The sequence below is a fragment of the Neophocaena asiaeorientalis genome, unplaced genomic scaffold (genome assembly GCF_003031525.2).
Source record: "Neophocaena asiaeorientalis asiaeorientalis breed wild unplaced genomic scaffold, Neophocaena_asiaeorientalis_V1.1 scaffold191, whole genome shotgun sequence".
Classification (NCBI taxonomy): Eukaryota; Metazoa; Chordata; class Mammalia; order Artiodactyla; family Phocoenidae; genus Neophocaena; species Neophocaena asiaeorientalis.
In genome coordinates this window covers 1,524,429-1,548,493 of record NW_020175105.1, presented here as the reverse complement: position 1 = coordinate 1,548,493, position 24,065 = coordinate 1,524,429, and the positions used below count along the sequence as shown (strand labels likewise).

Sequence of the window (24,065 nt, the reverse complement as noted above, 5' to 3'; positions counted from 1 at the left end):
TTTTTCTTTCCGTTTCACTTTCAGTAATTTGAATACTAAATGCATTTTTTTTTGGTTATTTGTATTATTCTGCTTGGTGTTTTATAAGCTTCTTGGATCTGTAGTTTTGGTTTGTCATTAATTTTTGAAAATTGTCGGCCATTATATCTTCCAGTATTTCTTCTGCTTCATCCTATCTCTCTGCTCCTTCTCAGATTTCTGTCACCCTTATGTAACTGTTTGAAATTGTTCCATAGCTCTTGGATTCATTCTTCTTGGTGGTGTTTTGCTTTTGTTGTTGTCGTTGCTTTTTCTTTTCGGGTAAATTTCTTTTGATCTGTCTTCAAGTCATTGGTTCTTTTCTTAGCTGTGTCAGGCCTCTTTATGAGCTCATTGAAGGAAGACTTCATCTGTGTTACTGTGTTCTTTTTTTATTTTTTTGGTTTGGTTTTAGTTCTAACATTTCCATTTGATTATTTCTTATGGTTTCAGACTCTGCTGAAATCACCTATCTGATCTTGCATGCTTTATACATTTTCCATTAAATTATTTAATACATTATTCATAGTTATCTTAAACTAACTGTCTGATACTTCTGACATCTGTGTCATTGCCTGGTATTTTGGAAATGTGCCATTTCTTACCCTTCTGTATGCTTCTTAATTTTTTAAGAACATCTTGAATAAGATAGTAAATATTGAGATAATTATTTTTTATCTTTGAGATGAACACTTTTTAAAATATTATTAAGCCTTTAATATTGGGAGTTTGTGTTAAACTAGTCAGGAATTGTCTGGCTTTGATATTGGTTATTGCTGTGGTTACTGAAAACTTATTTTTCTCCATTGTCTCATCTTTGGCTTTGGTTTCTCCTTTTTTGCTTTCTCTAGAGAGAATCTTTCTTGCAGCTCTCCTAGCTTGATTTCACTGCATTTTTGCTAGACTCTTATTAGTGATGGGCAGTTGGGAGAGAGGGGCAGTCTCTAGTGTTCTGATTCAGCATTAGTCTTTGGCAGGTGTGGTGTCACTGGATCTTGTGGGTGTGGCCTTTAGAAGTGCTTCAGCCTGTCTGCCGGCTTTAGTGTTGGCCTAGTACTTCTTGCTGACTTCCTCAAGAGTGAGGTTTTTTTCTTCCTGTTTCCTTCTCTAGTGGTAACATGTTTCCACAGTGCCCTCAGTGACCATTTTTGTTTCTTCTCCCTTGTCGGTTAAAGCATTGCTCCTCACCAGGAGGTAGGGGAAATGGGCAAGGGTGGAGTTTTGGCAGGGCTGCCGGCCCCCTCCTCTAGCCAGTACCCTGCGCCGGCCCCCTCCTCTAGCCAGTGCCCTGTAGGAATCTTGCTCAGGGTTCCCCTGATCTTCCTTTGAACACCCAAAGATTTTCATGAAGGTAAAAAGCCTGTAAGAGAGTGCAACTGCCTCTGCACTCCCCCTGCCCCCATCTGTGGTCCTCAGAGGCTTCACATGCTCACACTGGACAACACTTGGCTTTTAGCAATTTATTGAAAACTTTTAGCCAGATGTTCTTAGACCATTGAAGCAAATGCTTAGGTCTAGGTTCTACCTGCAGGCCCTGTTCATTCCTGGTTTTCAGGGTTACTGGTTGCCCTACCTGCCTCATTTGTTTGATGGGTTCAAGAAAATTTGTTGGTTGACAGTTTGTCTGTCTTTTTCCTTATTGTTGTATGATGTTGTTGCTCTTATAGTCACTCTCCATATCTGAGCAGAAACCAAAAGTATAAACCTGTTTTTAAAAATAAATTGTAATGAAATGGTGCTTAAATTTTGCCATGTAATTTTAGAGCTCTGAGGCACGTGCTTCTAGAAATCTAATCCAACTCTGAATTTTTAGATAATCAAGCTGAGTTCTAGAGAAAGAAGTCCTGACTTCAGTTTAATTATTTATTGACTGTCTGCTGTTGTATGAGTTCTTATATAGTATATAGTGATATGCCTTGGCATCCTGAAATTCCCATTTAAACTTAGTTTTGTAAAAGTCTGTTTGTTAAGTGGTATTTGTTAAGTGGGTTCTTCTCTTGGCTATGCAATCATCTGGGTATCTTTTCAAAGTGTGCTACTTTTAAATTTTTTTAAATAAGAAGGTAGCCAGAGAGTGTTTTCTTACAAATTGTATGATACTAGATTTTCTGGCTGTCATAATATTTAACATTGTAGTAGGCATTCAAATATATATTAATACACTTATTAATGCTTCTGGTTTGGGAAATTTTATTTCAAATTTTTGCCAGGGAATGCATGGCTTCATTGCTGACATGATATTCTAAAATTTCTTTACAGTTTGTGGGCACCTTTTATCATATTACTATGATGTATCTGTTTGTGTCTGCTGAAATATATGTATAGCAAATGCTTGAAAACCTCTTAATCTGTTCTAAAAAAGAGACAACATGTTATGATAAATATGTACTCTTTCATCAAAAGATATTCATGAAGAAATAGGCAGTACAATAGAAATGTATTCTAAATTTATATCACATTTTTTAGCTTCATCCAAGGTATAGAAATGGGAGTTCTCAAGGCATAATGCTCTATGTAAATCCCTTGAGGGTGGGTATATCCATCTATTCATTTCTCCTTCAGTATCTGAAACAGGGCTTTGCATGTGCTAGAAACTCAACACATTTTTAGTGAAAAAATGAATAATGAAAATTTCTTCACTAAGAACATTCATCTTTTATCTTATTTTGAAGCAATAAATTTCTTCAAAATAAATTTCAACTTGACAGTTATAGGCAATAAATTATTTTCTTAAAATAGAAAAAGATGAGTATTTATTAAGATAATATTTTCAATTCTAATGAATAGTTTATTAAATTATTGAGTGAGTTTTAATATCTAATAATTTTTTCTAGTGCAAACCCGTGGTTATGAACTTTGAGAGTAACCATTTTTAATTGCTTAATGATTTATAGCTTTTTCAAGTACTTTAACATTCCTTGTATTGTTATTCAAAAATGATTCAATGAGATATATTATCATATATTATGATTCTTTGTTGTGCAAATGAAGGAGCTAGACTTCAGAAAGATTAAGTGATTATCCCCAGTTACACAGTTTATGAGAAAGAAAGGCACACCTAAAAGCCAAGTCCTAATCCTCTAAATCAGACTTCTTTCCCATTACACAACATGGCTCTCTCCCAGTGTGGTACTTAAGTGATGCTGAAGTGACAAGGGACCTTACGTCCAAGTTCTGACTCCCAGCCCTGCAATTCTGATTGTGCGACTTCGGGTGTCAAGTGATCCAGTCTCCTGTTTTCTTTCTTCTGCAACCCTCACGGTTGTAATCCAAATTTTGCCAAGTACCTTGTGTAATGACAACAAATCCCTAGGTGTTCGTGATTATATTGAGTTAGCCTTTGTTCTGGACGCACTGTTTTTATCCCTTTCATATACATTTTTTTATGCTTAATGAGAGCATAACTCATAAATAAAGTATTTATATGCATATATACAAATATAATTACTTGATAGTATGTATAAGTATATGCTATATTAATATGTATATGAGTACTGATCATGCCATCTCAGTGCGACAAGCAGATGAGGAGCACATCATGTACGTGTGTTAGTCTCTTACCACTTAGGCAGCCACACACTTGATGAACTCTGGTTAGTGAAATTCTGACACTAAGTTCATCCTGGCACCCACTGTCAAGAACCACCAGACACAATGACTTTGTCCCTGACTCCTTCAGTGATTCTGTAGGTAAATTTGGATGGTTTTTCTCTGTTAAGAAACTGTTTCGTTATTTTATCTCAATCTCATGTAATTTAAGCTACTGATCACTGTATCTTATTCCTCTATTAGGAAACAGCACTGCACAAGTGACCTCCACAGGAAGCCTTGTATTCCAGAACTTCAAAGAGAGCATGAGTGGGGTTTACACGTGTTTTCTGGAGTATAAACCTACTGTGGAAGAAGTCGTTAAAAATCTCCAACTGAAATATGTTGTATATGGTAAGAAGGGATTTTGATTGTATTTTAACATTTCTTAATGTTTACAAATATTTACATATTTTAACAGGTTTGTTTTAAAGGGATTTTGTTGTGTTTAGTCTCTCTTAATTAAAGAAAAATGTCTGCCTGCCTATATTTTGTGAAGTGCTTTGTAAGGGGTTAGTGGTAAGGGAAGATCATTTTTCTTCAGGGGAATATTGACATGTACAGATCAATTTAAGACGGTGCATAAAAACAGAGTGGTATGGAAATCGTGTTTTCAGAGAATGAGCATGATATTGTACTCCGTACTGCTTTTAAATTCCGAGTATCCTCTTGATGGTGCACTGCCATCCCCGTGACCGGGAACATGAATTGCCACTGTATTAAAATCGCTGTCCAAAAGTAGCTTGATCTGTTGAGGTCTGAGACTGGAGAGGTGAGTTGGTCATGGAGTGGCCAGGAGAACAGCCTGAGTGAAAGTTCCGTCTCACGGCTGGGACCCATGCATGGAGACAGAGTCAGGGTCCCCCAGGCTGTCCGTGTCTCACCTCCAGAGCTTCTGAATATGTTACCCTACAGTAGCAGGTTTTGCAGGTGTAATTAAGATCTTGAGAAGGGTAGACTCTCCTGAATTACTAGCGTGGGCCCAGTGCAGTCACAGGGGTCCTTAAAGAGGAAGGCAGGACAGCCCCAAAGGCAGAAAAAGGAGACGTGGCAGTGAAAGGAGAGGGTGGGGTAGGTGCCACAAGCCAAGGAGGTGGCAGATCTCTGGAGCCTGGTACTTCCAGAGCAAATGTACTTTGATTCCAGCCTTGCAAGACTCACTTTGGACGTCTGATCTCCACAACTGTGAGATAATACATTTGTGTTATTTTAAGCCACGAGGTTTGTGGCTTAAGAAGTTAATATACCATTGGAAGCAATAGGAAGCTCATGCAGCATTGTTTTCACAGCTGGGATGTAGAACAAATGGCAGATTATTAATGGTTCCCTGATCATTTTTATACACTAAAAAACGGTGTTCCATATATCCAAAGAAAGACATAATTTTCATGAGAAATTATATTAACTTTGTTAGGCAAATAATTTGTTTAAACTTTGTAATCAGTCACGCTTCATTTTTGTTACATAGTTCTTCCTGTAAAATATGATATGTGTTATTTAGTATAGTTTATATAGTTTATAACAAATATACTTTGAAATCTCTCATAAGGGTATATTCACATAAGCTAACAAGTGTAACAGTGCCTAAAATGAATGCTGGTTTATAGTAATGAAAATGATAGCTAATATTTACCAAGCATTTATGCTGTGTTTTTACGTGTAATTATAATAATAACAGCAAAACACATATATTGCTTATTTTCACAAGGCTTTTTTTTTTTTTTTTTGCGGTACGCGGGCCTCTCACCGTTGTGGCCCCTCCCGCTGCGGAGCACAGGCTCCGGACGCGCAGGCTCAGCGGCCATGGCTTATGGGCCCAGCCACTCCGTGGCATGTGGGATCCTCCCAGACCGGGACATGAATCTGCATCCCCTGCACCGGCAGGCGGACTCCCAACCACTGCACCACCAGGGAAGCCCTGCAAGGCTTTTTTTTTGAAGTGCTTTATTTATATTCAACTTATTTAATTCTCACAACAAACCCGTACAGTAGGTACTGCAATTTTCGTTAGACTGTGGGACTCAGATTTCAATCTAGGGGTTCTCGTTCTAGAGTTCGTATTTTTATCTCTCTTGATACCTACTGTGCCCCACTGCTATACCAGTGGCAGCAGGATGACACATCATTTAATAAACTGATTTTGGAGACCGACTATTTTTGTGCTTAAAAAAATCATTTAAGTCATTCTGTTTCACTCTAAGGATCCACTTTAGTCTTTCCAATGCCACATGGTATTCCAGATTTTGCTTGCACATTCCTCAGTTGATGATCGTTTCGTGTGTTTCAGATTTTCCCTGCCTCAAACAGCAGTGCGTGGAACCTTGAAATAAGTCCTTCAGTCTCTTCTTCCCTGAGTCCCTCTGTGCGTCTCTGTGTATGAGTCCGTTGCTCATCGATCTGTGTGTAAACACACACACTAGTATTCTTGTATTATAGATGTTGTTAGTATTTTGCTGAGGTGATTCTGTAAGGTAATATCTTCTACAGGGTTTTCACAGTGTTATTTTGATAATTCTGCTAGTTGCCCTGCAAAGAGTGTACAGTTTGTATCCCCGCCACAGTACACGAGAATCTCATTACCTAAAATGCCCTTAGTATACTGTATCTTGAATTGTTGCCAATGTAATAGTCTAATAATGGTATTTCATGGCTTTAATGTTTATTTTTTGGTCATTGATGACGTTTTTTGAGTTTTGCTATTTGCGTGGGCTGTGAACAAAAGTTTTGCTTTTGTTGCTTTTACTTTTGGTGTTGGATTAAAAAATTTATCTCTAAGACAGTAAGTCAAAGAGCTTACTGCCTGTGTTTTCTGCTAGAAGTTTTATGGTTTCGGGTCTTACATTCAAGTCTTTAATCAATTTTGAGTTGATTTTTGCGCATGGTGTAAGACAGTGGTTACATTCTTTTGAATGTGGCTGGCCAGTTTTCCCAACACCATTTACTGAAGAGACTGTCTATTCCCCATTGTATATTTTTGGCTTCTTTGTTGTAAATTAATTGACCATTTCTGTATGGGTTTATTTCTGGGCTCTCTGTCTGTTACATTGATCTGTGTGTCTGGTTGTATGCCAATACCACATTGTGTTAATTACTGTAGCTTTGTAATATAGCTTGAAATCAGGGAGCATGATGCCTCCAGCTTTGTTCTTTTTTCTCAAGATTGCTTTGGCTATTTGTGGTCTTTTGTGGTTCCATACAAATTTCTGAGAGTTTTATTTCTGTGAAAAATGCCATTGGAATTTTGATAGTGATTGCATTGGAGCTGTAGATTGCTTTGTGTAGTATTTAATATTTTAACAATATTAATTCTTCCAATCCATGAGCACAGAATGTCTTTCCACTTATTTCTTTCTTCTTCGATTTCTTTTCTTGATGTCTTAATAGTTTTCAGTATTTTTACAGAGCCAGAGTTTTCAATTCAATGAAGTCTGATTTATCAGATTTGCTAATTAGTCATGCTTTTGTTGTCAAGTCTAAGAATTCTTTGCCTAGCCATAGGCAAAGATTTTCTCCTTTTTTGTGATAGTTTTGCTTAACATGATGCAATTTCAGTTAATTTTTGTGTAAGGTGTGAGGTTTAATAATTTTCATTAGGATATCCAATTGCTCCAGCATGATTTCTTGAAGTGTTTTTGTACCTTTGTCAACAGTAAGTTGAGAATATTTGTGTGGGTCTGTTTCTGGGTTTTCTAATTTCTTCCATTGATCTATGGGGTTTGTTCCTCTGCCAGTGTCACTGTGTGGATCACTGTAACTATAGAAACCCTCAGTACCAGGTAGTGTGATTCCTTGCACTATTCTTTATCAAAATGTTTTTCTTTTTTAGGGCCCACCCCTTTCCTTATATATTTTAGAATAATCCTATACGTATCTACAATGTATCTGCTGGAATTTTGATGGGAATTGCATTCAATCTATAGATAAATTTGGGGGATGTTTGCGATCTCTCTGTTTTTTTCTTTTTGGCCATGCCGTGAGGCATGTGAGATCTTAGTTCCCTGACCAGGGATCGAACCTGTGCCCCCTGCAGTGGAAGTGCTAACCACTGGACTGCCAGGGAATTCCCTCTTTCATCTCTATATACATGCTTTCTTAAGTGTATACCTAAGTATGTTATTTTGGGCTTTTTTTGCACAATTGTAAATGATGTTAGATTTCAAATTTTGGATTCCACAGGTTTATTGCTAATATATAGAAAAACGATTTATAAAAAATAAGAAAAAAAACACTTTCTTTGCTCATCCATAAGAAGCAACTCCCCATTTATTCAAGTTTTATCATGAGATTGCAGCAATTCAGTCACATATTCAAGTTCGACTTATAATTCTGTGAAAATACCGAAATATGATACAAAGACACAAAGTGAGCAAATGCTGCAGAAAAAAATGGCACTGATAGACTTGCTTAACACAGGGTTGCCACAAACCTTCAATTTGTAAAAAATGCAATATCTGCTAAGCACAATAATGTGGAGCGCAACAAAACGAGACATACTGTAAACAAAAAGTGGTTTATTATTTGTGTCTTGGTCTAGAATTAAAAAAAAATGTTTGTAGATTCTTTGTGAGACTGTCATGTCATATGCACATAGGGACAGTTTTGTTTCTTTCTTTTCAATCGTATGCCTCTTATTTTTCTTTTTTTATTGGGGACACTAGGGCTTCTGGTACTCTGTTGAATAAGAATGGTGAGAGCAGATATCCTTGCCTTCTTTGTAATATTAGGGGGACTCATCAAGTCTTTTACTATTAAATGTGGTGTTAGATTGGATTTTACATAGATGCCTTTTATTAGGTTGAGGAAGTTTCCTTCCATTCCAAGTTTGTTGATTTAAAATTTTTTATTGTGAAAGGATGTTGGATTTTGTTAAGTGTTTCTCCTGCATTAATTGAGATAATTGTATATTTTTTATTTTCTGTTTTATTGATATGGTATATTGCATTCATTGATTTTCAAGTGTTGAACCAAGCTTGGTTCCTGGGCTAAAATCCCACTTGGTCATGATGTATAATGCTTTCAGTATACTGATAGATTCATTTTGCTGGAATGTTGTTGAGAATTTTTGTATCTATATTCATATGAGATATTGGTCTGTAGTTCTGTTTTCTTGTGATATCGTTTTTACCTGGGTTTGCTTTCATGATAATACTGAGTATGACTTGGGAATTTTTTCTTTCTCTTCTGACTTTGGAAGAGTTCATTAAGGATTGTTAATGTTTCTTTAAATGTTTGGTAGAATTCATGAGTGAAAACATCTGAGCTTGGGTTTTTCTTCCTGGGTAGTTGTTTTTTCTGATTACTAATTTAATCTCTTTGCTTGGTATAGCTCTATTCATATAGTCTATTTTTTCTTGAGTCAGTTTCAGTAGTGTATGTCTTTTAGAGATTTTTCTATTTCATCTAAGTTATCTAATTTATTGACATACAGGTTTTTATAGTATCCTTTTGTAATTCTTTTTATTTCTGTAAGGTCAATAATACTGCCTCCTTTTTTATTGATGATTTGTTAATTTGAGTCCTCTCTTTTTTTCTTGGTCACTCTAGCTAAAGATTTATAAATTTTGTTGATATCTTCAAATAACTATGTTTTTGTGTCATTGATTCTATTGTTTTTCTATTTTCTATGTCATTTATCTCTACTTTAATTTTTATTATTTCTTTCCCTCTGCTTGATTTAAGGTTAGTTTTCTCTTTCTTCCCTAGTGTCATAAGGTAAAAGTTTCAATTATTGATTAGAGATCATATTATATTTTATATATATATAATTTTGTATATATAATTTCCTACAATGTACTGCTTTAGCTGCATTCCATAGGTTATGTTTTTTTTTTCAATTTATATGAAGTTTTTCTTCTAACTTCTCTTTTGATTCTTCTTTGACACATTGGTTACTTAGAATTATGTTGTTTAATTTCCACACATTTGTGAGTTTTTCAAATTTTTCTGTTACTCTAATTTTATTACATTGTGATCAGAGAAAATACTTTGTATTATTTCAGTCCTTTAAAATTTATTGTGATTTGTGGCTTAAAATAGTCTCCATCCTTGAGAATATGCCAGAGCACTTGAGAATGTATATTCTACTGCTGCCAGGTGGAGAGGTATGTAGATGTCTTTTAGGTATATTTGGTTTCAGCATTATTCAAGTATTCTGTTTCCTTGTTGATCTTCTGCCTAGTTGTTTCATTCATTATTGGAAGTCTCCAAGCAATATTTTGAATTGTTTTTATCATTATTTAATGATATAATCATCATATAATCAAAATAATTATTTCTTTTATCATTTCTGTCAGTTTTTACTTCATTTTGGTGCTTTGTTCTTAGGTGTGTGTATGTTTATAATTGTTCTCTCTTCCTGATAGGTTGTCTTTTTTTATTATAAAAAAATGTTACCCTTTAGCTATAGTAGCATTTTTTGTTTGTTTTAAAGTTTACTTTGCCTGATAATTGAATAGCCATTCCTATTTTCTTGTGATTGCTGTATACAGGATGTATTATTTTGCACCCCATCGCTTTCAGTCTATTTGTATCTTTGCATGTAAAATGTGTCTCATGTAGACACTAAATGGTTCATTGCTTTTTAAATCCAGTTTCATAGTCTCTGCCTTTTGATTAGATAATTTAATCCATTCACATTTAATATTATTATTTATATAAGTGGATATACTCTATCATTTTATTTTATATTTCCCTGTCTCATGTGTTCTTCTATTTCTCATTGTCTTGTGAATTAAGTGAATATTTTCTAATGTAGCATTTTAATTACTTTAATGATTTTTTACTATATATTTTTGGATCATTTCCTTATTGATTGCTCTAGAAGTTGCCGCATATATCTTAACCTATCAGAATCAGCTTGACATCTTTACAAACTTAATTCTGGTGAGATAGAGAAACCTTAGTCTTATGTAGATCTATTCCTTTTCCATGCTTTTTGTGGTATTAATATTATACATATTACACCTGTGAATGTTACAAAACTAACAATACATTTTATAATTATTATTTTGTGTAACTTTATGTAGTTTAGAGAAGCTGAAATTAGGAGAGCAAGTGTATATTTATAGATTTTGTTACATTAGCCTTCTTGTTTATCATTTTTTATTTTCTTTAATTGTTTGCTTTTTTTCAAGTTTCCATCTGTAGTCATTTCCTTAGTCTAGTACATCTTTGCTCCCACCCACCTCCATTGTGCTCCTATTGGAAAATATATATTTATGTTTGGTCCCAGGGATACATCATATACAAATTCTTTTATACAATTGCTTTTTAAATCAGTAAAGAGGAAAGAAAGTCGAAGAAATATGCACTTATTCTGTCTATATAATTACATGATTTACTGGAGTGCTTTGTTTTTTTGTGTGGATTCAGATTATTGACTGAGGTTATGTTCTTTCAGTCTTGTTAAAAAACAAAATTCAAGAAAATTTGAAGATCTAATTAGCTTTATTAGGTAATTCATGAATCGGGGAGCATCCCATCTAGCAACTAGAAGGTGGCTCTGAGGGGTTGTATGCTATTAGCAAAAGAAAAGAAAGGATTATTTTTAGACTAGGCCCTCTTTTCTTGAGGGTGTGGGGAAGGGAGTGGCAGAGGTTTTGGTTTTATCATGCAGGTTGCTTCTTCTTCCTCTGGGGACTGGAGGAGGCCTGTGTGATAGATTACTTTACTGTTAGACTAGAAAATTCCAGACTGGTTGATTAGGATTACATTTGTGGGAGAGGTTGAAACTGCCATTAGATTAGATATTAACTGTAGTTTTAGTATCTTGGGGTTTAGCACATGTGACACAATTTTGGGCCTGTGGTTTTCTTTTTAACAGTCTGAAAATCTTTATTTATTTATTCTGTCAGGTCAGATCTACTGTTGAGCTTCTTATTGTGTTTTTCCTTTCAGTGTTTTTCCTTTTTACCTACAGAATTTCCACTTGATTCTTTTTTTTATAATTTTTTATAGATAGTTTTTATTTGATGTGACATTATTAAAACACCTCCCTTCATTAATCATGATTTTCTTTTGTTATTTTAACACATTTATATGAATGCTTTGAAGTCTTTAGTTTTTAATATTTATCTCTAAAAGTGACCACATCTGGTCACTCTTAAACAGGCAATTTCTGCTTCCTAGTTTTTTCCAGTGTATAGGTCATACTTTCCTGTTTCGTTGCATGTCTCATAAATTTGTTTGGAAGCTGGACTTTTTAGATAATGTATTGTAGCAACTCTGGGTACTGGTCCATTTCCTTCCCCCACCCTCCAGATTTGTCATAATTTTATCCTGTTTATTTGTTTAGCAACTGGCTAGATTATTTCAGTGAGGTTCACTCCCGCTACCACCATAGTGTGAGGCCTCCAAAGTCTGTCCTAGGAAGGTGCACTTTGGGTGTACCCATAGAGGTTTCATGTATCTGTTGTTTTCAACAATGCCCTGAGGCATAAATTCCTCTAAAACCGATCCAGTTCAGTTTGGGTTCCCCAGGTCTGTTTGAGATTTGTTCTGACCTCAGGATAGCTCCTTCCCGCTGACACCTCCTGTGTTGCTGTCTGACAAACTAGGCTGCCTGCAGTTTCGCCTTTTCCCAGTTGTCTTTCCCCATACTGCCAGTGTTTCTGAAAGTGCCCTGAGGTTTGCGCTTCCCCACAGTTTATCACAAGGACGTCAGTTCCTTTGAGAAGAGATTCTGAGCTCTCTTCTCAGCCTGCTGCTCATCCCCGGCAGATTCTCTGAGCCACTGCTCTGGAGCTGGGGCTGGGGACAGTGGTGTGCTTCTCTGTGAGTGACACACTGCTTTGGGAACTTAGCATCTGTTGGAGGGGGTAGCAGCAGCAGCCCCGGGTCTCCACAGCATGTTTCTCCTGTGTGGACACTTCACATGACGAGCTGGACAAGGCTGATGGGCTCCCATTGTTTTCAGAATTGCTGCAGCCAGGTTAGAGCCTCCATCTCACAAAGTGGGGAGGTGGAAGGAGGGAGCCTTCACCTCTCAGCTGTACTCACCCACAACTTCCCTTTAGCACCAGGTAGCTCTGGTCTGCATGAGAAAGGCTGACCTCCTGTCCCTTCTTGGGGAGAGGGAGCCTTGTGCCCTTGTCTGCCCCAGTCTGGAGTGGAGTTTCCATCTAGCTTGGATTTCGTTGACTCCTTCATGATCTCTAAAAACCTTTCCTCTTAACTATTTATTTCTGGAATACCAATTAAACATTTGTTAGGGCTCCTTAATTTATCATCCATATCTTTTCACTTGTCTTTCATATATACACATCTTTAAATGTGTTTAAGGTACCATTGTCCAATTTATCAAACCTGTCTTCAGCAGTGTGAAGTCTGCAAGTTTAGCTAGTCTGTTCACTTTCTGTTTTAACTTTGGTGCCGTTTTTCTATTTCAATGACTATACTTTCCATCCCCAGTATTTCCAATTGGATCTTTTTCTTTAAAATCTCTACTTGTTCTTTAGTCATATGTACCGGTTTTTGTTCTATAATTTCCTATTCTTAATTTATTACTTTCTCTAATATTTTGAGATATATATTTCTTTCTTTTATTTTTTAATTTTCATAATGTGTATGAAAACTTGTTCGTACCCATATCCCTCACAAAAATAGGTGTTATTGCTCTTTTATTTGTATAGGGGTATAAAATGTTATGCCACCGTTGTGATTGCATTTTCCTTAGTACTAGCATCTCTGAGCATCTTTTTCTGTGTTTATTATTCCTTTTGAGATTTTCTATTCATATTTTTTACCTGTTTTACTAAGTTATTGTGTTCTTGCCAACTTCCAGTAAGTTCAAATACTCTAACTCTGAGTATAGATCAGTAGTTTTCAAATAGTAATCTATGGACTCCTTGGAGTCCCTGAGTCCCTTTCAAGGGGTCAGTAGGGTGAAAACTGTTTTTGTAATTATACAATGATATTATTTACTGTTTTAACTGTGTTGAGATTTACAGTTGAAGTGGGTAAGCTACTGTGGAACAGTCATCCACAATTACGCAAAAAAGCTGTTAAAATGTTTCTTTCTAACCAACTACATATCTCTATGAGGCAATAAACCAACACACCATATGTCATTGAATGCACAAGTAAGTATAAGAATCCAGCTGACTTCTATTAAGCAGACCTTAAAGAGCTTTTCAAAATATAAAACAATACTACTGTTCTCACTGATTCTCTTTGAAAAGTGTTATTGTACCTAAAAGTGTTTTTTTTTTATGTTACTGCCTGATGAGTTTCTGTCATTTTAAAATGAATTAATAAGCATTTTAAAAGCTTTTCAGTTTGAATTTTTTGTATCATAAATATTGGTAGCTATATCCTACATAAAAGTTCTTTGGTGGTCCTTAGTGAAATTTAAGAATGTAAAGAGATCCGGAGACCAAAACTTTTGAGAACTCCTGTAGATGTTTATGTCATTTTTTTTATCATTCCCATTTTTCTAGAGCCGTATATGTCTTTTTTCTTTGAAAGCTTCTGATTTTCCTATGAGGATTTTATTTTTTAAACTGTTGCAGGGATTCCCTGCAAGGACTTGCTGGCCTCAGCAGAGTTGTACTCAAGGCTAAGGTGAGGGACACACAGTAGGAATGGCAGGGGGAAAGTCACGGCCAGAGCCAGGTGAAATCCACGTACAGGACTGCTGTGCTATCCTTCCTGTGTGAGGTTGCATTGAGCCCCCTCCTTTCCTTAGTGGTAAAAATCCAGTAACCCCTGTGCCGACTTAGCACCCAGGCGCTGATTGGGAGCTAGTCCTGAAGGCTCCCTCTGCCTGACAACGACAGAAGTCCCAAACTCCCAGAGGTGCAGGGTTCAGTTCCTCAGGTGGGGAAACAGTTTTATCACATGGGGAGCAATGCCTGTCCGTTTAGGGAAATACTTACCAGCCAAGGGCCAATCCTGTAGGCAGCCTCCAGCCTGCTGTGTTCTCTTTTATACAACTTGTTAATAACTCATTTACAAGCGGATCCTGAGTTGCTGTGTGTGTAAATGTGTACTTCTCCCAGAGATAAGAAGCTGTCTTCAGAAAAGGACACTTTTGATAGCGTTTTTGAGGGCATTTTGAAGATATTGTGGCTTATATTCAGATTTCTTTCTATCAAATGTAATAGCATGATACATGCCGGATTTCTGGAAGGAAAAAGGAGTTCTTTGTTAGCCCATGAACCAGAGGAGTGCTTGCTCTGTCTGCAGTCCTTGCTGGGAGCCTTGCTGCAGCTTCCAGGTCCATCTGATAAGGTTCACTCTTCAACATGGTTCTTGTATGTATCACATCACACAGCTTTGATGTGATAAATCATGATATAATCAATATAAATCAGTCATTTATCATATGGGAATATATGTGTCAGTAAATGCATGATATTGATAGGTTTTTAAGATTTATGTCTCAATGTGACATTGTTTTTCAGTTTTCTTACTCACAGTTTCATGGACCTTTTTGGTGTGATGACACAAATCGTTCTTCAGCTTACAGAGTGTTTTCCCTGTTTGTACCCTGATTAACTTCTCCTTTGTCTGCTCTGTTCTCTCCTGGAACTCCTTCACTTTAACATAGGCTATCTGGGATCTCTCTTCCTTTTCTCTTCTTTTGCTCTTGTCATTTTGTTTCTAATTTTGATCTATGCTATGTGAGAATTTCATTACTTCCATCTCCAAACATATTTTTAACCTTGTTTTCATTTATTACTTCAATTAATTTTTAAATTTTCTGTATTTGTATTTAAAAATTTTTTCCAGGATGCTTTTCGTATTTAGCATCACTTCTCTTCTACAATAGCTTTATAATAGTTTTATGGATATATTTTCTATCCTTACTAGTTAGAATTTTAAAAACTTATTTCTAAATGCTTCCTACATTAATTTTCTTTTATGTTATTTTCCCTTGCTTTTTCATTTTCATGCTTTTCTTTTTTAATTATTTATTTATTTTTTGGCTGTGTTGGGTCTTCGTTTCTGTGCGAGGGCTTTCTCTAGTTGCGGCAAGCGGGGGCCACTCTTCATCACGGTGTGCGGGCCTTTCACTGTCACGGGCTCTCTTGTTGTGGGGCACAGGATCCAGATGGGCAGGCTCAGTAGTTGTGGCTCACGGGCCTAGTTGCTCTGCAGCATGTGGGATCTTCCCAGACCAGAACTTGAACCCGTGTCCCTTGCACTGGCAGGCAGATTCTCAACCACTGTGCCACCAGGGAAACCCCTTCATGCTTTCCTTTAGTGATTTTGGAACTCCCCAGATTTGGTTAGGAGAATCTGTGGTTTTCATTCATGTTTGTAAATGAATTAGAAGCTGTCTGGTCTCAACCTTGAATACAAAGGCTTATAGTAGCTTGGTCTGTGCACTCAATTTTGGCTTAAATGAGCAGGTAGGAAAGTGAACGGTGGTGGCTATCACTTTAGTGCGAGTGGAGAGTGTCTCCTCAGCAGGCCCCTTGATTAACAAAAGTAGCAACAGAGCTCCCTGTCTCAGAAGGTAAACTTTTCTGATTTCTAGTACCATGGATTTATCATTTTTATATTTCTTGTGTCATTTCAGTGAGATTTTGAAACGGATAGAAAAAAAAAACCCTATTCTCAGTTTCAGGTGTTGTAACTGAACTCAATAAAGCTTATAGATATGTTAGAAACATAGTTTTTTTTTGCCTATTGTTGGCAATTATATGACACTCTTTTCTTCTAAGATGATGGTAGGATTGTAGTGCTATAAACTTCCCTCTTAGAACTGCTTTTGCTGCATCCCATAGGTTTTGGCTCGTCGTGTCTCCATTGTCAGTTGTTTGTACGTATTTTTGGATTTCCTCTTTCATTTCTTCAGTGATCACTTCGTTATTAAGTAGTGTATTGTTTAGCCTCCCTGTGTTTGCATTTTTTACAGACCTTTTCCTGTAATTGATATATATAGTTTCATAGCATTGTGTTCGGAAAAGATACTTGATACAATTTCATTTTTCTGAAATTTACCAAGGCTTGATTTGTGACCCAAGATATGATCTATCCTGGAGAATGTTCCACGAACACTTGAGAAAAATGTGTATTCTGTTGTTGGTTCTCCTTTTTGCAGGCTGCAGGTTCATAGTTCCCATTGTTTTTGGTGTCTTTCCCCAGTGGCTAAGGTTGGTTCAGTGGGTTATATAGGCTTCCTGGTGGAGGGGACTAGTGCCTGTGTTCTGGTGGATGAGGCTGGATCTTGTCTTTCTGGTTGGCAGATCCACATCTGGTGGTGTGTTTTGGGGTGTCGGTGGACTTATGATTTTAGGCAGCCTCTCTGCTAACGGATGGGGTTGTGTTCCTGTCTTGCCAGTTGTTTGGCATAGGGTGTCCAGCACTGTAGCTTGCTGGTCATTGAGTGAAGCTGGGTGCTGTGTTGAGATGGAGATCTCTGGGAGATTTTTGCCATTTTATATTATGTGGAGCTAGGAGGTCTCTTGTGGACCAGTGTCCTGAAGTTGGCTCTGCCATCTCAGAGGCACAGCACTGACTCTGCAACACCAAGTGCCTTTCATCCACACGGCTCAGAATAAAAGGGAGAAAAAGTAGAAAGAAAGAATTAGTAGAAGTTGTAAGAAAGAAAGAAAGAAAGAAAGGAGGGAGGGAGGAAGGAAGGAAGAAGGGAAGGAAGGAAGGAAAAGAAAAAGAAAGAATAAAATAAAATAAAGTAAGATAAAATACAATAAAGTTATTAAAACAAAAAATAACTATTAAGAAAAAAAAAATGGGCAGATAGAACCCTAGAACAAATGGTGGAAGCAAAGCTATACAGACAAAATCTCACACAGAAGCATACACATACAGTCACAAAAAGAGGAAAAGGGGAAAAAATCATAAATGTTGCTCTCACAGTCCACCTCCTCAATTTGGAATGATTCATTGTCTAAAGGAGGGAAGGAAGGAAAGAAAGAAAGATGATAAAGTAAAATAAAATAAAGTTATTAAAATAAAATATAATTATTAAGAAAAAAATTACGGACAGATAGAACCCTAGGGCAAATGGTGGAAGCAAAGCTATAGACAAAATCTCACACAGAAGCATACACATACAGTCACAAAAATAGGAAAAGGGGAAAAAATCATAAGTGTTGCTCTCACAGTCCGCCTCCTCAATTTGGGATGATTCGTTGTCTAAAGGAGGGAAGGAAGGAAAGAAAGAAAGATGATAAAGTAAAATAAAATAAAGTTATTAAAATAAAATATAATTATTAAGAAAAAAAAATACGGACGGATAGAACCCTAGGACAAATGGTGGAAGCAAAGCTATACAGACAAAATCTCACACAGAAGCATACACATACACACTTACAAAAAGAGGAAAAAATCATAAATCTTGCTCTCACAGTCCACCTCCTCAATTTGGGATGATTCGTTGTCTATTCAGGTATTCCACAGATGCAGGTACATCCAGTTGATTGTGGAGCTTTAATCCACTGTTTCTGAGGCTTCTGGGAGAGATTTCCCTTTCTCTTCTTTGTTTGCACAGCTCCTGGGGTTCAGCTTTGGATTTGGCCCCGCCTCTGCATGTAGGTCGCTGGAGGGCATCTGTTCTTCGCTCAGACAGGACGGGGTTAAAGGAGCCGCTGAATCGGGGGCTCAGGCTCACTCAGGCCGGGGGGAGGGAGGGGCACGGAGTGCGGGACAAGCCTGTGGCGTCAGAGGCCGGCGTGATGTTGCACCAGCCTGAAGCATGCTGTACATTCTCCCCGGGAAGTTGTCCCTGGATCATGGGACCCTGGCAGTGGCGGGCTGCACAGGCTCCCCGGAAGTGGGGTGTGGGTAGTGACCTGTGCTCACACACAGGCTTCTTGGTGGCAGCAGCAGCAGCCTTATTGTCTCACGCCCGTCTCTGGTGTCCGCGCTTTTAGCCACGGCTCGCGCCCGTCTCTAGAGCTCCTTTAAGCAGCGCTCTTAATCCCCTCTCCTCGCGCACCAAGAAACAAAGAGGGAAGAAAAGTCTTTTGCCTCTTCAGCAGGTCCAGACTTTTCCCCGGATTCCCTCCCGGCCAGCCGTGGCGCACTAACTCCCTGCAGGCTGTGTTCACGCCGCCAACCCCAGTCCTCTCCCTGCGCTCAGACTGAAGCCCCAGCCTCTGCTCCCAGCCCCACCCACCCCGGCGGTGAGCAGACAAGCCTCTCAGGCTGGTGAGTGCCGGTCGGCACCGATCCTCTGTGCTGGAATCTCTCCACTTTGCCCTCCACACCCCTGTGGCTGCTCTCTCCCCCGTGGCTCCGAAGCTTTCCCCCTCCGCCACCCGCAGTCTCCACGCACAAAGCGGCTTCCTAGTGTGTGGAAACCTTTCCTCCTTCACAGCTCGCTCCCACTGGTGCGGGTTCCATCCCTATTCTTTTGTCTCTGTTTTTTCTTTTTTCTTTTGCCCTACCCAGGTACGTGGGGAGTTTCTTGCCTTTTGGGAGGTCTGAGGCCTTCTGCCAGCGTTCAGTAGGTGTTCTGTAGGAGTTGTTCCACGTGTAGATGTATTTCTGGTGTATCTGTGGGGAGGAAGGTGATCTCCGCGTCTTACTCTTCTGTCATCTTCCCCTCGTTCCCTAAGATGAATATTTAAACTTAGGGAAGTCTCATACCTGAGTTTGAGGCAGCATGACATGGTGGTTAAGGGCACAGACTCTGGGCTAGGCTCCTCAGCTAGAGTCTCAGTTTTGATTGCACAGGCATTAGGCATGTGACATAGTTTCCCTCAATACATGCTGGATGTGAAGATTATACCAATCTTTAATAATCTTAGGAGATTTAAATGAGTTTCTATTTTTAAAGTGCCTATAACAGCATTTGTCACTTAGTAGCTGCTAGATAAGTGCTTGTTAAATTAAAAAAATACTTATATATGGCTGTATATAGAAACATATACAGTTCACCTTTGAACAACATGGGTTTGAACTGTGTGGGTCCATTATACATGGATGTTTTCAGTAGCAAATACTGCAGTACCACACGATCCACATCCACACATTGCAGAACCCTGGATTCAGAGGAATGTGGGTGAGGAGGGCTGACTATAAATTATACATGTATTTTCAACTGGGGGTGTGGTTGGTGTTCCTAACTCTAACCCTGCATTGTTCAAGGGTCAGATGTATTCCAAATAATGATTTCTCTTGAATAGCTGAAATATATTTGAATTGCTTAAATAACCACTGCTGTATTGTTCTCTGTTTAATTTTTTGCAGCTTATCGTGAGCCACATTATTATTACCAGTTCACAGCTCGATATCATGCAGCTCCCTGTAATACTATCTATAATGTTTCTTTTGAGAAGAAACTTCTTGAGATTTTAAGCAAATTGGTTCTTGACCTTTCATGTCAAGTTTTCTTACTGAAGTCTGAATGCCATCATGTTAAAATGCAAAGAGCTGGTTTGCAAAATGAATTGTTTTTTACATTTTCAGGTAAGTATGTGTAATTCTTTAAAGAAAACAAAGTTAGACTGCAAAACTAATCTTAGAGACCTGAGTTACTAGTGGCATTTTTAGAATGTAAATGCTATAGATCTGAATGTTTCATATTCTTTACTTTCACTTCTTAGATCTTATAGCAGCCCCCAAATACATTTCTGCTGATTCATGTACTTAATGAAAAGTTTGGGTTCCCAAATAACTTAAACATTGCTATGATAATTTAGCTACAAAGATTTAATTTGTAAAAGCATGTAATTATATAATAAGCTAGGTTAACACTTTAGATAAGTGTTATTGTACCTGGTGTATATATTATATAATAAGCTAGGTTAACACTTTAGACCAGAGGGACTGTTCTAACAGCTTAGGTTGCTTTTCCTAACAATGCAGAGCAAAAGCCCAGTATATTCTGGAAAACCAAGAATTGGACTTAATATCTGAAGACTTTAGATTTATAAAGGGCCCGTTTATGAATGAGCATTTAGGAATACCCATGCATGTGTTCTTAATGGGTCCCAGTAGCAAGAGGACCCCCTCCACTTTTCATCTCAAATGGTATGTTGCTGTTTCCTTTCTTTCTTCTTTACCCTCTGTCCTTGATTCCTCTACTGTCAGTGTTTGTTTACACTTACCCATTTCTCTGATATTCCCCCTCTCTTTCTTGGCCATCTAGGATTGAATGTTTAGATACAAGTGAGAGGTGCGAAGCTTTCAGAGAAAAGAATAAGAGGTGTTCAACCCCATTTTCACTATCTTTTATCTTCCTTACTTCTTCTCTCCAGAAAAAATTTTGAGTTGTTCTCCAGCCCCTAAGGCAAATTATGAAGGATAGTCTGAGTCTTTCTTTAGCTCATCAAAGACCCACTGTTAGCATTCATGAGAGTTATGGTGTCATTGTACCTGGTGTATTGAATAGGTGCTATTAATAGGCATTTAATAGTCTTGAGAAAAGCTGAAAGTGTACTTGAACCCATAAGAGGAAAGAGATGATTTTCAATAGAAATTAGTTCACTGTGGGCTTAATTTGCGTTTCTCTAATGACTCATGATGTTGAGCATCTTTTCATGTGCTTATTGACCATTCATATATTTTTTTGGAGAAAAGTCCATTCAAGTCCTTTGCCCAATTTTGATTTTTTTCCCTAGCTTTATTGATATATAATTGACATATAACAATATGTTAGTTCAAAGTGTACAACATAAGGATTTGATGTATCTATATATTGCAAAATGTTTACCATAATAAGGTTAAACACATAGATCTTCTCACATAGTTTTAATTTATTTATTTCTGCAGTAAGAACTTTTAAAATCTACTCTTCTAGCAACTTTCAGATATATACAATACAGTATTATTAACTATATTCACCAAGCTCTGCGTTACATCCTGAATTTATTTGTACCCTTTGTCTTCCTTCATTCATTTCCCTCACCCCCAATCCATGCCCCTGGCAATCATCAATCTGTTCTCCTTTTCTGAGTTCAGTTTTTGTAGATTCCACATATAAGTAAGGTCATACAGTATTTGTCTTTCTCTGACTTGTTTCACTTAACAAAATGCCCTCAAGTTTTATCTGTGTTGTTACACATGGCAGAATCTCCTTCATTTTTATGGCTGAATAATATTCCTGTGTGTGTGTGTGTGTGTGTGTGTGTGTGTGTGTGTGTGTGTGTGTGTGTAGCATATTTTCTTTATCTGTTCAGCTGTTGATGGATACTTAGGTTGTTTCTATGTCTTACCTATGGTAAATGGTGCCGCATTGAACACGTGGGTACAGATATCTCTAAGAGATAGTGATTTCATTTCCTTCAGATGTATATCCAGAAGTGGAATGCTGGATCATATGGTAGTTCTATTGTTTTGTTTTTTTTTTTTTTTACCTTTTGAGGAACCTCCCTACTATTTTCCATAGTAGCTATACCAATTCATATTCCCACTAAAGGTGCATAAAGGTTACCTTTTTTCCACATCCTTGCTATCACTCATCTCTTGTCTTTTGGATAATCATCATTCTAACAGATGTGGGTGATACCTCATGGTTTTGATTTTCATTTCGTGATGATTTGTGATGTTGAGCACCTTTTCATTTACCTGTTGGCCATTTGAATACTTTCTAAGAAAAAAAAGTCTATTCAGGTCCTTTTCAATTTTTAATTGGGCTATTTGTTTTTGAATTGTATGAGTTCCTTATATATTTAGGATATTATTGTCTTATCAAATTTATGTGGTTATCAAATACTTTATACCATTCTCTAGGTTGTCTTTTCAGTTTGTTGATTGTTTCTTTTGCTGTGAAGAAGCTTTTTTAGTTGTATGTAGTCCCATTTGTTTACTTTCGTTTTCATTGCTTGTGCTTTGGTGTCATAGTCATAAAGTCATTGCCAGCACCAGCTTTTCCCTGTGTTTTCTCCTAGGAGTTTTATGGTTTAAGTTTTACATTTAAGTCTTTAATCCATTTTGAGTTAATTTTTGTGTGTGGCATGAGATAGGAGTCTAGTTTCATTCTTTTGCATGTGAATGTCCAGTTTTCCCAGTATCATTTATTGGGGAGACTGTCTGTTCTCAACTGAGTATTCTTGGCTTTCTTGTCAAATATAGTTGACCTTACATGCATAGGTTTATTTCCTGGATTTTCAGTTCTATTCCATAGGACTATGTGTTTGTTTTTATGCCAGTACCATATTGTTTTGACTACTATACCTTTGTAATATAATTTAAAATTAGAAGTGTAATACTTCCAGCTTCGTTCTTTCTTAGAACTGCATTGATAACTTATTCAGGGTCTTTTGTGATTCCATACAAATTTTAGGATTTTTTTTCTATTTCTGTAAAAAATACATTGGAATCTTAGTAAAGATTACGTTGAATCCGTAGGTTACTTTGTGTTGTATGGATATTTTAACAATATTAATTTCATTCAATTCATGAACATGAGGCATCTCCATTTATTTGTGTCTTCTTCAGTTTCTTTCATCACTGTCTTGTAATTTTCAGTGTGCAGACCTTTTACCTCCTTGTTTAAATTTACTCCTATGTATTTTTTTGGTTTTGATAGTATTGTAAATAAGATTGTTTCTTTATTTCTTTTCAGATAATTTGTTATTATATAGAAATTATACCAATTTTTGCATGTTTCTTTGTATCCTGAAACTTAACTAAATTCATTTATTAAGTCTAACAGTTTTTTGCTGAAATCCTTAGGATTTTCTCTATGTAAAATTACATCATATGCAGACAGAGATAGTTTCACTTCTCCTTGTTTGATTCAGGTGTCTTTTATTTCTTTGTCTTGCCGGACTGCTCTGGCTAGGACTTCCGGTACTATGTTATATAGGGGTGGTGAGAGTGGGCATCCTTTCCTTGTTCCTGATCTTAGAGGAAAATCTTTCAACCTTTCATATTGAGTATGATGTTAGCTGTGGACTTGTCATACATGGCCATTATTATATTAAGGTAGATTCATTCTGTACCTAATTTGTTGAGAGTTTTATTTTGAATGGAAGTTGAATTTTGTCAGATACATTTTTGCATACATTGAGATGACCATGTGGTTTTTATTTTTCATTCTATTAATGTGATAAATCACATTCGTTGATTTGCATATGTTGAACCGTCCTTGCATCTCAGAGATGAATCCCACTTACTCATGTTGTTTGATAGTTTTAATGTGCTGTTCATTTTGGTTTGCCAGTATTTTGCTGAGGATTTTTCCATCTATATTCATCAGGAATATTGGCCTATAGTTTTCTTTTTGATTAGTGTCCTTATCTGGCTTTGGTATCAGGCCTTGTAAAATGGTTTGAGCATGTTACCTCCTCTTCAGTTTTTTTGAAGTTTGAAAAAGATTGACATTAGTTCTTTAAATATTTGGTAGAATTAATCAGTGAAGCCATCTGGTTCTGGGCTTTTTTGTGGAGCTGGGGGGAAATTTTTGGTTAATGATTCTATCTCCTTAGTCACTATTGATCTGTTCAAATTTTCTACTTCTTTATGATTCCAGTCTTGGTAGGTTGCATGTTTCTAGGAATTTATCAGTTTCTTCTCAGTTGTCCAATTTTTGGTGTATA

At 37.1% G+C, this 24,065-nt stretch overlaps 1 protein-coding gene across 1 annotated transcript in view; it reads left to right on the top strand.

Annotated features, from left to right (window-relative positions):
- Nucleotides 1–24,065, top strand: part of ZPBP (zona pellucida binding protein) — a 98,287-nt gene that overhangs the window by 15,549 nt on the left and 58,673 nt on the right. The window contains exons 4-5 of the mRNA XM_024764375.1: nt 3,811–3,960; nt 19,771–19,989. Coding sequence (XP_024620143.1) covers nt 3,811–3,960; nt 19,771–19,989 — 369 coding nt within the window. The remainder of the gene's footprint in view (nt 1–3,810; nt 3,961–19,770; nt 19,990–24,065) is intronic.